The sequence below is a fragment of the Diadema setosum genome, chromosome 6, assembly GCF_964275005.1.
Source record: "Diadema setosum chromosome 6, eeDiaSeto1, whole genome shotgun sequence".
Lineage (NCBI taxonomy): Eukaryota > Metazoa > Echinodermata > Echinoidea > Diadematoida > Diadematidae > Diadema > Diadema setosum.
Window position 1 is genome coordinate 2,496,122 of NC_092690.1, and position 14,717 is coordinate 2,510,838.

The 14,717-nt window shown below is 38.3% G+C and overlaps 1 protein-coding gene across 1 annotated transcript in view; it reads right to left on the reverse strand.

Moving 5' to 3' along the window:
- Nucleotides 1-5,225: 5,225 nt before the first annotated feature.
- The window catches only part of LOC140229899 (dynein axonemal assembly factor 8-like), a 30,230-nt gene continuing 20,738 nt past the window's right edge, over nt 5,226-14,717 (reverse strand). The window contains exons 17-23 of the mRNA XM_072310098.1: nt 14,035-14,397; nt 11,390-11,484; nt 10,010-10,166; nt 8,906-9,150; nt 7,347-7,432; nt 6,201-6,270; nt 5,226-5,324 (exon numbers count right to left, since the gene is read on the reverse strand). Of these exons, the coding sequence (XP_072166199.1) occupies nt 5,226-5,324; nt 6,201-6,270; nt 7,347-7,432; nt 8,906-9,150; nt 10,010-10,166; nt 11,390-11,484; nt 14,035-14,397 (1,115 nt within the window). The remainder of the gene's footprint in view (nt 5,325-6,200; nt 6,271-7,346; nt 7,433-8,905; nt 9,151-10,009; nt 10,167-11,389; nt 11,485-14,034; nt 14,398-14,717) is intronic.

Consider the following 14,717-nt stretch of genomic DNA (forward strand, 5'->3'; position numbering starts at 1 on the left):
TGACTTTCTTTGTTGAAGTCTCGCGCAACTTTCGAGACCAAATTTGCAATGTTCGCATGTACTTTTTCGAAGCCACGCCCATTTTTGTAATGGCATGTCACCCCAAAACGGGCATAATTTTGTGATTTTGTGTACATTTCCTATGGAAAACAGCGCTCTGTCATGAAAGTCATAAAAATCGGATTATTCTTGCAATTAATCAATTTCATTGATTAATTTTAGGCTAATTATGGTAGAAAAGTGGTCAATTTCCAATAAAAAAACAAAGGAAAAAAAAGTAAAAAAACAAAGAAATACATAAGAAATTCCAAAAACAATAAAATACATAAGAAATTATATGACGTTTGGAAGATTTTGCAAGGTCCATTATTGTTGAATATGTTAAAACAGATACACAAACCAAAAAGTAGACTCCCAATGAACGCACCAAAATGTGACAGCACATAATACGTTGTAGACCTAACAGAACTTAGAAGCAGTTCATAGTGGCCTGATGAGAAGCTGCGAGAATGGAGTCTGATAGCTTTGAATACAGTGTACTATGTTCACTTGAGCAAGGAGTGGAATGAACAAGACTAAAATGTGGAGGGGAAAAAAAGAAGAAGAATATTCCAACTACTGTAGTTCCCATGGAGAGTTGCGTTTCAGGCAAACGGGGCTGCCGGGGCCACCAGGAACATGGTGTAAACGTAGCAGAAGATGCCACTATTAAGCAAAAAAAAATAAATAAAATAATAATAATAAAATAAAAAATGGTGTTCTGCACATGCATGAGACAGCTGTAGTTTCTGCTTTCCAAACCAGGAGGAAGCATGTCGTGATTAAATTAGCATCACAGATCTAAAGCTTGCTAATGTTGATAGAAAACAACTCAAGAAAAGCAGTGTAAGCTTGCTCATTTGTAGTCATCATATAATTGCTGAACAAGAAAAAAAAAAAGTCTTTTCAAATATCAATATTGAAATTGAAAACAATGGGAAACACAACAGGCACACCGTGGAACATAAAACACACTGTACATTGATATATACAATCTTGCATATTCAATTATGTACACACAATACCAGGTATTTGGTAAAGTTTCTTGCACTGCAGAAGATAAGGCTGCTGTATACACATATGATATAATCTATTTGATATTGAAGGCATGTATTTACACAAAATGCAGTACAGTGGAACCTTGTTATAACAAGCCACTTGGGACCACCAAAATTTCCTTGGTATATTAGGTATCTATTTATATCAGGGATACAAACAAAAGAATAATGGGAACTGCAAAATTACCTCACTAAATCAGATATCTCAGACTTCATTATAACAAGGTTCCACTGTATTCTACCCTGCAATGAGAAAGACAAGAGTTTGAAATATCAAGTAGAGTATAGCTGGTCAATTGGGAAATAAACAGCATGGACTTTAATGGAATCATGACCCATCTTTTACAAGTTTGTTTGTTTGTTGTTGTTGTTGTTGTTTTTTTTTTTTGGGGGGGGGGATGGAATTAGTGAAGATGTGCATTACCAATGTTTCCTTGAAGAGCTCACTGACCTTCATAATAATAATACTGTATATGTTTCTACACCCTGTTTTAATACTTTTTTTTCACACCTCCCAACCTTTCTAACTGAAATCCAATGGGGATGATTTGGCTAGAAAGTAGGAAAGAAAGAGCTTTTCCACATTAATGTGTAGTAAAATCAAGAAAAAGTAAGAAACGCCTACTGAAATACGAGCTGAGAATGGTCAAAATTTATTTTCTTTCCTCAAATTCAGAATCGCTGGGAGGTTTGTGTTTTTGAACATTTTTGTATAATTAAAAACTATCATTAATTACTTTAATTCTTATTTAGAACTTAACCCTGGTGTGCTGTTAATGCTGATTGTCACAGAAAACCCCATAGCATTGTACAGGACTGTCTAAAGTCCCTGGCACACATGGGTAAAACACACACTCAATTCCAGCTACGGCAAAACAGAGAAACATGTGCACCTCTTCAAATGGACTCAATTCACAGGCTCCAAAAATAACATTCTATGCCCAGCAAAGCTGCTCATACATGCTTGTACTTGCATGCAGGAATACAATGTACATCATCTACACAGTACTGTATACAGTACTGTACCATTGTATATCTGGAATGACTTTTGCCTAGGACCTACACTAAATGCACAACTGAAGTGGAACACCTTGAATACACTGGGCAGAAATTCTGACTTTCCATAAAGTCATTCCTTCTGGACGGAATAGTTGCATTTCTTTGGCAGGTCTTGGCATGTTGTAAAAGGACCTTGAGTGATTTTTAGCAGTAGTGGAGCTACTTATTTGCAATTAATTCAAGTCAAATCTTACGGACTGCATATTGTAAACCTGTATATCATATTGACACATCTGTTTGGTCATGCATGAAGTATTTCTCAATTTTAATCATACATCGCAGTATTGCTCCTTGCTGCTGTTATCTCAAATAAGTATTCACAATTACATGCAGTGTTCATTCTGAGAAAATACTGAATTTACATTCTCACATTAAAGTACTCTTAATACATTTTATTTCATTTCATTTCTCTGTACATTATCAACAAATTTCGTGAAACAATATACACCTTCAATATTACACAAAAAAAAATGCATACTTCCTTATTTGGTCATTTCATGGACGGATGTAGTATTTTCACAATGTTGGACAGCATTTGCTGATTCAAAAACATGTAAGAAAGCAAACGTGTGCTCCTAAGACGTCATGGGAAATGCAAAGGCATTACACATGTTAATCAGTCTGCAGCTGATATTCAACTGGATTTTGAAATAGCAACAATTTTGATAGTCACAACAGAATGCAAACAAGAAACAAAAAGTAAACAGAGCAGAAAGGGTATGTGGAATAAAAACCTGAAGTATTATAACCAATACTTTAAGTATCAATTAACTTTTTTTTAGTTAATGTGAAAATAATTAACAAGATCACAAGCTTTTTCCTCTCCAGTCATAATGGTGTTTTTACTATACATACCCTGAGTAGTCTATCAAAAACAGACACAGATTATCCACCTGCATGCTGAGTCAAAACTCAATCTCCTAGGCTTCACTCCTATCTGAACTCCATTCATCAATCTCACACTATCTGCAATTAAAATAACTCCCAACCATCCTGACTCATTGTACTTCTTCTTCAGGCAACACACCCCAGGAGTTAGCCTTCCACTGGATTGTACAGAGATTCACAGAGGAAAAATAAAGTATTAAAAAGCCAACTAATCTAAACAAAAATATTGATCACTTCATCAAATCAACAATTTACATATGGATTATGAATCAATGCACAAATGAATTAAAATCAGAAAAGACATTAAATGATGTTATTGAATTACATATTTCATCCTTCAAAACTGTCAATTCATAATACTACTGACACTGTGTATTATCAGACTGTCAGGGAAAAGAAAAGAGTTAAAAACATGCGATGGTAAATCAGAGGCATTCTTATCACTTCAACGCAGGAAAAAACACAACCCATCTTTCTACTGATGTCGTTATTTCAGAGCAAGAGAAATCACTTTTTATAGTAAAATCACAAAAAGGAAAAGAAGCAAAAGTAAAACTTGTACCCAATCTATGCATATCTACGCACATCTCAGCTGGCAGAAAGAATATTTTGTGAATTCTTTGCCACAACGGAGTCCATACAGAAGGAAGAGACGAAATATGCAGTTTGACTTCTCGAGAGATGCATGGAAAACGTGTATTGTTAAAGTGGACATTTTCATGATGTGGAAATCTTCATGCAACGTGAAAATAAATGCACTTACATTTTTTGTTTGCTATATGTACTATTATCTCATAATTTGATTCTGCAAATCAAAAACTCATGAAATTTATCTCACCTGGGGCCCGTTTCATAAAACTTGTCATCAGTGACAAGTTGTCATAGATGTGACAAGCTACTGAAATCCTTGCATCTGATTGGCTGAGAGAAATTTGTCATAGAAATGTGGCAGTTGGCTGAGCACAAAAAATTCCACATTTACAGGAATGACTACAACAGGCTGTACACTGACCTCCAACCTGATAAGATACAGTGCTTCCACAATGAAGGCCACTGGAGATGGCATTCACTCAATCCCATCATTCTCGTGTTCAAAGTAATGAAAGACTTACAGATGAATAAATGGAAGAGAATGCTGGAAGAGAAGAAGAAAAACTTGCAGTGCATATATACTGTATGTGTGTGTAAGTGTGTGTGTGTGAGAGAAAGAGAGAGAGAAAAAAATTAGGCATATATTTCAACGAAATATATACACTCACACTTGGCATGGTAAACAAAAAGATTTAAAAGTGCATTTAATGATTATTGTATATTGCATGCAGAATCAGATCAGTAATGTTGATATCAGGAAAGATTGTATTTTATACTCCAAGGAAGACAATACCAATGCTTACAAGACAAGAGAAAGTTTGAGGAAGAAGGTAATAGCAACACATAGTTATGTATATAGATAGATAGATAGGTGACCAAATAAAACAACAGATAGGTAGATAGACAGACAATAGACAGATAGATGGATAGATACATGTATATGGATGGACAGATAGATAGATAGATAGATAGATAGATAGATAGATAGATAGATAGATAGTCAGATAGATAGATAGATAGATAAATAGATAGATAGATAGATAGACAGATAGATAGATAGATAGATAGATAGACAGATAGATAGATAGACAGACAGATAGACAGATAGATAGACAGATTGATAGATAGATAGATAGACAGACAGATAGATAGATAGATAGATAGATAGATAGATAGATATATTCCAGATGGATTGATGGATGGATAGGTAAACAGAATGATGGGGAGATGGATGGATGGATAGACAGACAGATGGCAAACAGACAAACTGACTGACAGTCTGAAAGGAGAAGGAAAGAGATAAAGAGAAAGGTAGAGAAAAAAACTAATCAAATGTGACACTAAGTCATTGCTTTGATTAGCAACAAGATTGAAACTCAAATTGGTAGAAATAGACGGGAGGAACAAGGAAAAATCAAGAGGGAAAGAAACCAAAGAACACCAAAAAACAGAGAAATGGCAAAGTGATATGGAGAAAGATTCATCACAACACGACTAGTGATAGAAAACAGATGTATATGTGAGAGACATTGCCAGGGGTGAGTCTAATGGCCCAAGGAAAGACACAACTTTCTGCGACCCAGGGCAGTGTTATGAGGCGGGGTACCCCAGGGGAGTGCTGTCATGGACGATCTCTCCCTGACTACCAGGAACCAGCTCGTCGAAGAAAAACTCAAGATGCTTAATGGCCTGAGAATAAAAAGAATATGACACAAAGACAGAGTAAACTCTTCTGGTGCTAAATTTCTTCTCTATATTTTAGGTCAGACACTGTCTAGTGAAAACATTGTTGGCTCATTCATTTCTTTGCTGGTTTACAAGAACTATTGTCATCAGGAAACTCAGAAGTACCGTAGAGACAAGATACTCCACAATACCCAACTTACACCCAAAACAACTCACAATGGACAACAGAAAAGACCTAATCATTGGTCTGCTGTTTAGTCCTTTGAATGCCATGTTCATGTTTATACAAATACAAGGGAGTGACAAGTCTATGTGACTTGGAATCAGTATGAAGTCAATGTTTATATCCAGTGTACTATACTCAATACTGATTATATTGTTTTTGTAATACCCCAGCTTCTCAGTTTTACCTTTTTGCTTAAATCGATTGCTGAAAATATATCTTAAATCTCCCATCACACCCAGCATAGGAGGATAGTAAGCATCCCTTACGTGCTCCAGTACAAACCCCCTGTATGCCATATTCTAAGATCACAAAGCATGAGCCCTATTGAAAAACATTGTTGTCTAGGTATTTATAACAGCGTTTATGCTAGAAATGCAATGCAGGAAAGTTGCACAGAAAATTGCAAGAATAGCTGTGATGTGAATTCTATGACAAAGCTATAACGGTTATGATGCTTTCAATGAACTGTGGCATATTGTGATTTATCCATCAGTTCATCACAGTTGGGAACTCAAGCAAAATATGCGAAGTTGGCAAGCCGTCGACTGAGTCTGGCATGCAAAAGTGGCACAGAAGGAGTTACTTGGCATGTAATGGGTTGATGAGTTTTATAAGTAGACTAACTTGGGAGAAGGATCGGGGGGAGAACTTACTTCTTTGGTGTCTTTAGGTCGTAGGATGTGCTTCCCATACTTGTTGATGACAGCCTCGGGGTCCAGGAGACTGAGAAGTGAGCAAACAAAACATCAGTGAGTTCATTCAACTGGATCTTGGAAAGAAAGAGAAGTTAAGCCTGGTTCCAAGGCTAAACTCTTCCTTTTCGTTGTTGTTGTTTTTTGTGGAATTATTCGTAACAAAATAATATTCATGTAGGGCAAAATTTGGTATTTAAAATAATTTTGTAAATAAAGATTTGACGTAAACATTCTTACGGGAATGATAAATGCTCAATAAATTCAAACAACAACAACATTCTTGAAAAGTGTGCTACACATTGCATAATAAATGAGACTTGAAGAAAGGCTACTATCATGAGAGGTCACTTGGCTCAATGAAGATGGTGCACATTAGAGGGGTGACCAGCTTTGGTAAGACCAATGACAAGTTTATTTGGGGAGAGAAAGGCTGCAAGTAGGACAGCCCCATATGCAAATCTACAAACATGGACGCATTCTAGAATATAAACCTGCCAATTACTAGTAAAAGCTTTGAAATAGCTTCAGAAAATGATGAGGCTTTGTTTTTACTTCCTGTCGCTATTGTACTGCATGGGCGAGGCTGACATTACCACAAGGATTGTGCTCAAATATCAAATTTTTGCGCTCAATGCTTTGTTTTTACTTCCTGTCGCTATTGTACTGCATGGGCGAGGCTGACATTACCACAAGGATTGTGCTCAAATATCAAATTTTTGCGCTCAATGCGAGATCGGATTACTTTATCATGTTGCAGATTCCTGTCACTGTAAAAGTACATCCATATAAAAACATCTGTGCATTAGTAAGTGGTTTTGAGAAACTTCTTTTTATAGTGCTATAGAGGGGAAGGTGAAATGAAAGTAGGAGGAAAATAAACCAATAACTGAAGGGCAAGCCTATATTTAGTAAGAAAAGAAAGCAGGCAAATAAAAGAAAAGAAAATGATAATGGTGATAAAGATGATGTTTGTGATACTACTAATAACAAAAACAAAGATGACAGTGATAATTATAGAGCTGCTGCTGCTGATGGTGATGATAATGAAAAAGAGGCCACAGGGGAGAGGTATGAGGAGTATAAAGAGAAAGAAAATCATCTTACTTTCCAAGGAGAGAGCCAAGACAGCTGACTGCATTGTCCCTTTGGATGGCCAGTACAATGCTGGGACCATGGCATAGCAGCTGGATCTGAAGTGGACAATGAATGGTGTGAGAATTGTTACAGCTTGTGACAGGTTAGTGAATATACAAGCCCTACTAGGCCTTGGCCCTTATACTCTTAACAATACACTTCATCTTTAGTTACAAAAAATTCAAAAAAAACCAAATTCATTCCGAGACTGGTGCAAGATTAGCATATTTTTAGGGAGTTGCTGGAAAAACAGGCATCAGAGAAAGTTGGTAGCTCTTTGGCTGTTGAATCCTGAAGTGTAAAATATGTTTTTGCACCTAAATTGTTGTACTGACATTATGCAAAAGAGAAAATCAAACATATTAATCATACGACCAAAAGACATAAGGAACACATGAAAGATACAAAATCATATATACAAATACTGTTAACCCGTGGAGGACGAGTCCCGAGTATACTCGGGCAAGTGTCTATGGGAAATGTGTGTTGTAGCAAAATCAGTCCGTCCTCAACGGGTTAAAGGGAAATCGATGTAGACTGTTCAAAGGGAAAATGCATCCAATGTGTACACTACAAAATTCATCCATTTTATTTTCTCCCAAGAAAATTTTTGTTAGACCTGCTCTTGGTATATTTCAAGAGGGTCCTCCTCAGTAGATAAGTTCTGTCTGTGTCCAAATATTGGAGAAAAATGACAATAACTGAAATTGCGTGTATAAAACAAATGGAGAGCTGTTTAACACATACATCACACACAGCCGCCAATTTGCTTTACTCTCTAAACATTAAAGGACAAGTTCACCTTCATAGACATGTGGGTTGAGTGAGTGCAGCAATATTAGTAGAACACATCAGTGAGAGTTTGAGGAAAATCGGACAATCCGTTCAAAAGTTATGAATTTTTGAAGTTTCTACGCAGTCACGGCTGGATGAAAAGACTAAGTAAGCTTGTGATGTCACATGAGTACAACGATATAAAGAAAGAATAAAGAAAATTCAACATATTTCCATTTTTCTCGCATAACAAAAGAACACTTGCTTTCTCTCTTTCAGAAGGCAGGGGGAATAATATTACCTTTAACATACGTCAGTAGCAAGTCGAAGAAATGTGCACTTTATTCAAAAAGTAAAGTTTTGTGAAATTCTCTTTTTATTTTCCTCATATAGTTGTACGTATGTGACATCATACACTGTAGTAGTCTTCTCATCCAGCAGAGACTTTGCAGATACAGCAGTTTGTACTTAAAATATTCTTAACTTTTGAACGGATTGTCCGATTTTCCTCAAACTTTCACTGATGTGTTCTACTAATATTGCTGCATTCTCTCAATCCTAATGTATATGAAGGTGAACTTGTCCTTTAACAGTTCGTAACTTTGTGTGTGTTTGTAAAAGTTTTCTTTCCAAATTTTCACTGACCTACTTTCCTTATTTCACACACAGCAACATAACATCAGGATGAACATTCTCTTTCAACACTCCAAGTAACTCAAACAAATCTGTGCTTCTTTTTTTTTTTTTTTGCCCACCAGATTTGGGAATGCTCCGCTGTAGATGGACACAAACTCCTTGGCCTGGCTCGGACTGAACCAAACCATGCGGGCACCGACGATGTCGAAGCCCCGATGTCGCAGGCAGTCGATGACGTCCACATAGCCCTTGCGATGGCCCTGCACGCTCAGCAGCTGCAGTGGAGGGGTCAACAGGATGCAGTTTGTCTGGCACAATGCACTGTGGGAATGGAAGGTCAGGTCCGTGGTGGTGGTGCCAACTCCTGAAAAAAAAAAAGAAGAATGATATTGTTGCTTTTTTACTGATGTATTCAATGCCGAAAGAAGTCCCCCCCCCCCCTCCAAAAAAAAAAAAAAGAAAAAAAAGAAAAAATTAAAGACATCACTATTGGTGAAATATAAAGCCAGGACATGTTCAAGGTTGTAGGCAATTGATTTTTGTTGTTGTTTTTTATGTTTTTTCTACTTCACCCATCATGATACAGACAGTATTCAATTTTTGTTTTTTCAACAGCTATGTCACAAATCTGACTTTGAAATGAAACTACTCCCAATAAACTGGGCTATACTAATATGTCAATTGAAGGTGCAACAAAGACTTTTTAGGATTAGCTGAGGGTACTGTAATGACATTAGTGAGCAATGATTACACAGGAAAGAGGATTTCTTGCACGATGAAATGGGAGGCTTCTGCAAATTATGCTGTTTCACGCAGCTACACACTCTTCCACTCTACTGTGCAGAAAAGACACAAAAGTTTATATCGTCGCTGGGGCAACAAGACCTTGTATCTACAAAATGGCAGATATTCAGGAGCACAAAAAAACATGGCACCCAAAACACTATATTGAATGGGACAGGATTTCCTTTGACATGCTGCTACGGTGGCTTTATTTTTTGGGTAAGACAGCTAAGATTTGGACAGGACATCACTTAACTGATTATTTGACCATTAATTCAAAAAAGTCATTTTCACCAAAATTTGGGAGACAAGGTCTTGTCACCCCAGAAAAGATATGGGCATAAGGCTCCTAAATATAACATATTTTAAGTTTTTCTTCAGCAGGGCAGTCATGGGGAGACAGAATTCAAAGACAACTTAAAAATATCACTTGGCCTTACCCACGCTGCTCCTAGGACTGAGCCCTCCATTCAAGTAGGAGGAGCGGTCGTCCGGTGAACCATCTCCATGGGAACCGGGCGTGGCCATCCTGAGCATAAAGCTCCTCTTGGTTGCCTCCTCCCCTCCCATGATGCAATCAACAGCTGGGCACGAGATCTGAGAGACAAATGGTATGTAAGTATCTGAAATCTCTGGTCTTAAATGCAGGAGGCAGAGTGTAGGTTGTATGTACAATGCAGCCAGGATGAGGATGATGGTGAGGATAATGGTAATGATGGTGATGGTGATGATGATGGTGATAAAGTCATTGTTGATGATGATGGTGATAAAGTCATTGTTGATGATGATGGTGGTGGTGGTGATGACAATGATGATAATGATGATGGTGATGGTGATTGTGATGATGATGGTGATAGTGATGGTGATGACAGTGATGATGATGGTGATGACAATGACAGTGATGATGATAATGGCGATGACGGTGATGATAATGATGGTGATGATGATGCTGATGGCGATGACAATGGTGATGGTGATGATAATGACAATGGTGATGATGGTGATGATGAGGGTGATGATAATGATGGTGATGATGGTGATGGTGATGATGATGGCAATTAAAATGATATCACAGATATTAAAGACTGAATATAATTATGATTATAATGATAATGAAAAAGATAATGTGAGAATGAGAGAAATGAGAAACATCTTTGACAACTTAACCCGTTGAGGATGAGTCCCGAGTGTACTCAGGCAGGTGTCTCTGGGAAATGCGTGTTGTAGCAAAATCAGCCTGTCCTCAACGGGTTAATACTTGGAGGCCCATTAAGCATTGTCACAGAAATATGCACATAGTTATTACCTCCGCCAAGGGAGGAGGTAATGTTTTTGTTATTGTTGGTTTGTCCATGTGCAACATAACTCAGGAAGTTGTGAACGGATTTGGATGAAACTTGCAGGAAAGGTTGAGAATGACACAAGGGACAGATGATTAAATTTTGGTAGTGATCCGGGAATTTTTACGGATTTCATGAAGGATTTTCGATATTTTTGCAGGTAGGGTCAATGAACTTGGGAGTTCAAGCTGCATATTTTTGATGTTTTCAAATGCGTATTAGAGTGCGTACTCTACTTTCGGGTCGAGGGCGAGGCGCGCCGTGCAGCTGGTATTGATGACATAAAAAAAGGCTTCTATAATTGGGAAATCAGGTGATTTACAGCATGCATACGTATGGGTAGAAATCACTGATCTCCACAGAAGAACAAAATCAGTGTTGGCCGAGGTCTGTGCTCTCAGAGTGCTTTTCTAGTTAAAAAAGTGATGACAAATAATGGAGTAAGAGTGAGGCGATGAGTGAGAGTAGTTCAGTTCATACCTGGTCTGCCTTGAGGTCAGAGGTCAGCCTACAACACAGACCTTCAGGGAACAGTAGTTTCTGTTCCTCCACAGCCTTGAGGTAGGTCTGGGAACCTGAACAAAGGTGAAGCAAACATTGGATACAGTTTGACTACATAAGGTGTTCTACAAGATCCTGTTTGCACATTGAGAATGATAAGGGCGTGAAGTTGTCACTAAACCCATAGTGCTCAAGACAACTTAAAGCCCTTCTCATTCTCAACAGACGATAGATTTGACATATCTCTACAATCATTTATTCATTATATTCGTTATCAAATTATGTGTATTTGTTTCATTCACTATCTAATGTGTATACACACTTGTAATATCACTTGCGATTTCTTTTCCTACTACTAATGAACAAATGAAATAGATGAAGAAGGTCATATAATATGGCTTTGGAATTTCTACATTTTTCTCAGAGGGCAAGCTGCTACAGAAGCACTTCTGCCCCCCCCCCCCCCCCCCCCCACGGAAGAAAGCAGTAACTGCATAGCTGCTGAGCTGAGATAAACGCGATTTTGTGTTTTTTGCAGATTCTTTAAAAACACAGAAACATTCAAAAATAATTTTGTGGTATGATTATGCACCATACCCAGTTGTCTAACAATACCTAGGAAAAAATTATGTTTCCGTTAATTTTAAAATGTTATTTAGGAAAATGCAGTTACTGCGGTGGCTCACCCTTGATTCTGGGTAGTTTCCCCACGGAAAAAAGCAGTAACTGCAGACGGCCAGGAGTCTGCTGTTTTCCCCACGGAAAAAAGCAGTAACTGCACATGTCACATGACCATAGGAGGAGACTTGTTACCACCACCAGGTTATAAAGTTCTTCTACTTTCTGGTTAGTCTAGATCTATAAGATCTAGGACCTAACGCTAGACCTAGACTAGGTCTTGTCGATTGAATGGCATTCTGTGTAAAAATAAGGTACCGGTACCTACATGTAGGCCTACCCTAATTGAACTTTGAAGTGCCCGGCCTGGCCCCTGACACATGACCCTGGACTAGACAATAAAATATCAAGTCTCTTCGTCTTAGATCCTAGTCGAACTACAGATCTATGCCCAATGTTAGTGCTAGACCTAGATCTATTACGTTAGATTAGGCCTACTGACATTTTGTCTAACACTAAACAGTTAACAATAGATCTAACGTTACTCTGTAACATTAGATCTGGTACGCGGTAGACCTATAGGGCCTACATCTAACATTAGACTAACGTTAGTGTATTAATACTAGTGCTCATCTCCTTTCAATGTATCTTCAGCTCACCTAGATTTTCTGGTTCTGGCCAAAGCCATGGCTACCATGACTTTTCCTCTGCAATTCATGATAGATTTACAGGCATGCCTGGACCGCAGAAACTGTGTGACAGCATGGTTAGCACTGGCATGATCACTCAGACTGTACCAGACCTGCAATACTGTGCAAGTGATGACTGTGATGTGATGCAGTGTTTAGCTAGTTACTGTATCAATGTATGCTGCAGAATTTTTTTTATTTACGCGCATGCAGCTAGCTGCACGCGTATTCTGCACTCTGAGCACGCTGAGTCTGCCAGGTTTGCTAGTCTCCAGAAAGAAGCTTTTTCTACAACTTGTCATATGATTCCCTGCGGGCAGAGTCAAGTTACTGGTGAAACAATCTTTTTATATCTATTCCCCTAAATTATGGAAGAAACTGCTGTTTACATTGTTTAAAAAAAATTAGTAGAAAAAATGGTATTAGGGAAAAAAATATACAGGAAGGACTATACAGAGTCTGAATGATTAGACTAAATTGTTAGTTACTGCTTTCTTCCGTGGGCTTTGTTAGTTACTGCTTTCTTCCGTGGGGAAACTTGCAAAGTTGAATCAACTGGATGCAGTTACTGCTTTTTGCAAAAGTGAAAAATTGCATTTTTGGTCACTTTCATTTATTTTTTTTGCAAAACTGACCTATTAACATTGGAGAGCATTGGGTAAACTATTCATTTTTGCAAAAAAGTAAACATTCATAAAAATGTCAGTTACTGCTTTTTTCCGTGGGGGGCAGACTTGCCCGATTGCCCGGGGCAAGTGAAAATCAAATTTGGGCAAGTGTTTTTGAACAATAATAACAAATGCTTGCCTGAATCGCGCAAGCAACAAGTTTTGAAGCCACCTTTTGTTCACTTATTTCCCCCAACAAACCCACAAAGTCATCCATACAGAAGCCTAATGGCTGTTTAGTGATGCAACAAACTTTATATTTCATTTCAGCAAATTTCCAACACTTACCTGAAGAAGCCCCAATGCAATGCAATGGCAACACTTGATCAGACCAAGTTTGTTATTCCATTGTGATTAAGCATTCGAATCAATGTGTGCTGGTTATTCAAATGATTGTGTTTTATCAAGCCCTTGACTAACACATGATTTTCTATATTATTTCCTTATATTTTGGACTTTTTTTTTCAGGCAAGTAAAATTAATTTTCAGGCAAGTATTTTTGGCAGCAAATTTGAAAATCTACTTGCTTGACTGGTCTAATGGTAAAGTGGTAAAGTGGTCAAGTGGGTGGCCACTGTAGATACAGTGTAGGTTTGACTGTAAATACTTTTAAGCTTGTCTTCTCTACTGTACAAAGGTAATGCCTTACTGTGAAATGCATTGTTGATGGGGTCGGCTCCAAACATGCCACGCCACAGAAACTCATTCCGTCTCTTTGCCTCCTTGGGGCTGGTGGGCCCCAGGACACTCAGCAGCTTGCGCACGGCGTTCTCCCGCTGAAGCGCCAGGGCCAGGACCGGCCCGGACCTCAGGTGGTCCAGGTGCATCCCACAGACCACGTCGTTCTCGGCCACCTCATCGGGGACTAGCGCCCTCGCTTGGCAGTTGCTGAGGGAGAGGAGTCGCAGTGCCACCACCAGGAAATCCTCCTGGGAGATGCGCTTCAGGATCTTGGCGAGGTGCCTGAGGGCCCCAGGCTTGATGACCAGCACGGTGGTGATGGGTCTTGGACCTAGACAGGGATCAAAATTTGAGAGTTGGATGGCTGTTGATGCATAACACCCTGTAGCCATTTGAATTTTGTCTGTTTTCCGTAATTTGCTGCAAGAAAAGCTTGAATTCAAAGAGGAAAAAAAGAGTCACCTAGCATGATGGAAGCATTCACTTCATCGCTGTTTGGATATCTTGGCCATTTCAAAACCAATTTTCATGAAATAAACATTGAATCCCTCTTGGAATTACATGCTCTTTCATTTTTCATAAGAGGTTTCTCATTATCTCACTAAATAAAATGTTAGAAACTTGAAGTTAGATCCCAACCAAAACTATATG